Source organism: Euprymna scolopes, chromosome 11 (genome assembly GCF_053919585.1).
Source record: "Euprymna scolopes isolate OS-2025 chromosome 11, ASM5391958v1, whole genome shotgun sequence".
Taxonomy (NCBI): Eukaryota; Metazoa; Mollusca; class Cephalopoda; order Sepiida; family Sepiolidae; genus Euprymna; species Euprymna scolopes.
This window is the reverse complement of record NC_136492.1, coordinates 2,357,501-2,360,000: the sequence shown is the minus strand read 5'-3', so window position 1 is coordinate 2,360,000 and position 2,500 is coordinate 2,357,501. Positions and strand designations below refer to the sequence as shown.

At 35.1% G+C, this 2,500-nt stretch overlaps 1 protein-coding gene across 2 annotated transcripts in view; it reads left to right on the top strand.

The window, feature by feature from the left end:
- The window catches only part of LOC145287723 (adenylate kinase 9-like), a 307,372-nt gene that overhangs the window by 237,991 nt on the left and 66,881 nt on the right, over window positions 1–2,500 (top strand). For both annotated transcript variants that reach the window (XM_080135474.1, XM_080135475.1), the window contains exon 28: window positions 115–240. In XM_080135474.1, the coding sequence (XP_079991600.1) occupies window positions 115–240 (126 nt within the window). The remainder of the gene's footprint in view (window positions 1–114; window positions 241–2,500) is intronic.

Below are 2,500 nucleotides of genomic sequence, written 5' to 3'. Positions count from 1 at the left end.
ATATCTTGTCTGGAGCGATTTCCATAAAAAGTCATTTATTTACCAATGTCTTTTCCTTGTTTGTTTGTGATTTTTTTGTTAAATTCTTTACCCAAAAGATGTTTCTCTCAACAGGATGAAGAGGATGAAGAAGGAATGTTTGAAATTGAAGAACAAAGTGAAGAGGATGCTTACGACAAAATTTTTGGCGATATTACTGAACAGTATGAAATCGAATCTTCAAAATTGGGAAACGTTCAAGTAAGATTTTTTGCACTTCTGCATGTCAGTGACATGAGGCGAATGTGTGTATTTTAGTTTCAAGAACCGTCGACAGATGTCACTTGTCAGCAAAAAAAACAGGGGTCGATAACTCTTCCTTTTCTAAAAGTGCGTGCAAACTAAAATTATATTTTGCTACATTTTTATACAATCTTTCTGTGCAAAAAAAACAAAAAAAAATTATTAAACCTCTATAAATGATTCATGTTTTTAAAATTCTATTTTGCTACAATGACAGACAAAATTATATTTTGCTACAATGACAGACAAAATTATATTTTGCTACAATGACAGACAAAATTCTATTTTGATATATGTTTATACAATCTTACTGTGAAAAAAAAATATTTCTGTAAAAAAAAAATATATATTCTTAAACCTCTGTTTCATGTTTTTAAATCTTGATATATGTTTATGCAATCTGTGAAAACAAAAACAAAAAAAAAATCTATAAAATTATTCTTAAACCTCTAAAACGTTTCATGTTTTTAAAATTATATTTTGCTACATTGACAAACTAAAATTATATTTCGATACATTTGTTGCGGACCAGGATATAATAATCCTAACTCGCTACAAAAGAAAATAATGAAATGAATGGAATGAAGGAAACAAAAACTCAATTGCCCTTATAATACCCAGCCTATTAATGTCGTTTATTTTCTGTTGAAAAATGAATGTTTTATGTGTAACACGTGTTCATGTCCACGCGTGGAAAGAGGAATGAGTAAAGTAGTGGAAATGGAAATGACAGTCCAGCGTTTAGACAAAGAAAAAGATAGAGGTTGACATCAGTAAAGCTGCGCACACATGTTAGCAGTCAGCTACGTGGAGGTGTTCTCAGGCACAAGTTGTGGACGCGCACTTGCCTGGTTGACAAGCTAAGGCAAAAAGGGAAGAAAGAGGTAGTTGAATGTTTGTTGTTGTTTTTTATACCGGGGTGAGTGTTCTGACTGCGCATGTCTGGATTTCACTTAAAAGGAAGTGACGTCACAGCTCGGGTGCGTGCGCACAATGTGTGTGTGTGTATACATATATATGTTTGTAAGTGTGTGTATGAGGATGTGTATATGCGTGCGTGTTTGTGCGTATGTGCGTGCGTATGTTACGGAGTGTTATTATTACAATGATGAAACTTAATAAGAGTCGAGAAACGACAGCGTCTCTATGCCATCTTGCAGCACTTAATGATGAAACAAACTAATCACACACTGAATTTGGTTCTACGGTGGACCCTAGCAAGTCTATCCTTCATCATATCCTTTGCCGAGCATCACTCTAGATTATCACTCTGCGATTGATAATCTAGTGGACATCAAAAACTATGCCCCTGAAACCGGCACTTTTACATCTCCTCACCATTTGGATGAGTCACAAAGAATTTTCTTTGAAGATCCTGATAGATTAAATCTTAGACGCTCTTCTCGAAATTGCCGTAAGCGTCTGTAGTTAGCTGAAAATTATCAGCTTTAATTTCTGCCTCTCTTTCTCTATTTTTAGTGTAAACAGAGGCTTACCAGAAAACATTCCGGGGGGGAAGAAACTTGTGAACCTGAACTTTCCTAGGTGGCGGAAAATAAAAGAACTCTTCTTTTTTTGCCTGTCTCGAATTACCACCCCTGCGTTCTCTTCCTCAGTAAGACAACGGTATCAGTGGTCGGCCATCTTCCTTTCCTTCTGTATTTCTGCCGGTGCTCTTCTAAATTGAATAACGCTTAATACAATAATATAATATAAACTCGGTCTTCAGTCTTCTTCCGTTTTAAACTTTCACAATAGGTCTGCTTTTTTGCCATTTTTACTCACACCCAATTAATATCAATTTGCTTAGGACGAAGCCTGTAATCTTTTTTGTTCTCATGTAATTATTAAAATTTTTGTTACGTAGTGTTATTATTACAATGATGAAAGTTCTATTTGTATTTGTATCGTTCTTTGTGCGAGTCTTTGTGGTAGAGTCTTAAGAGAGATGAGAGTCTTAGGAGTGTTCATGGAGGTAAGAAGAGATGTTCATGTGTGCACGAAGATATAGATGGAGATATTAACATATTGTTAGAGAAGAGATGTGGACATTATCACGTATATATAAAGAGAGAGAGAGAGAGAGAGAGAGAGAGAGAGAGAGAGAGAGAGTTTATAATTGAGAGAGAGTACATATAATTACACTTTGAGAGGGGATTTCATATCTAGATAGATAGACCGATAGATTGAGAGGTTGGCATTTATGCTTTGACAGTTC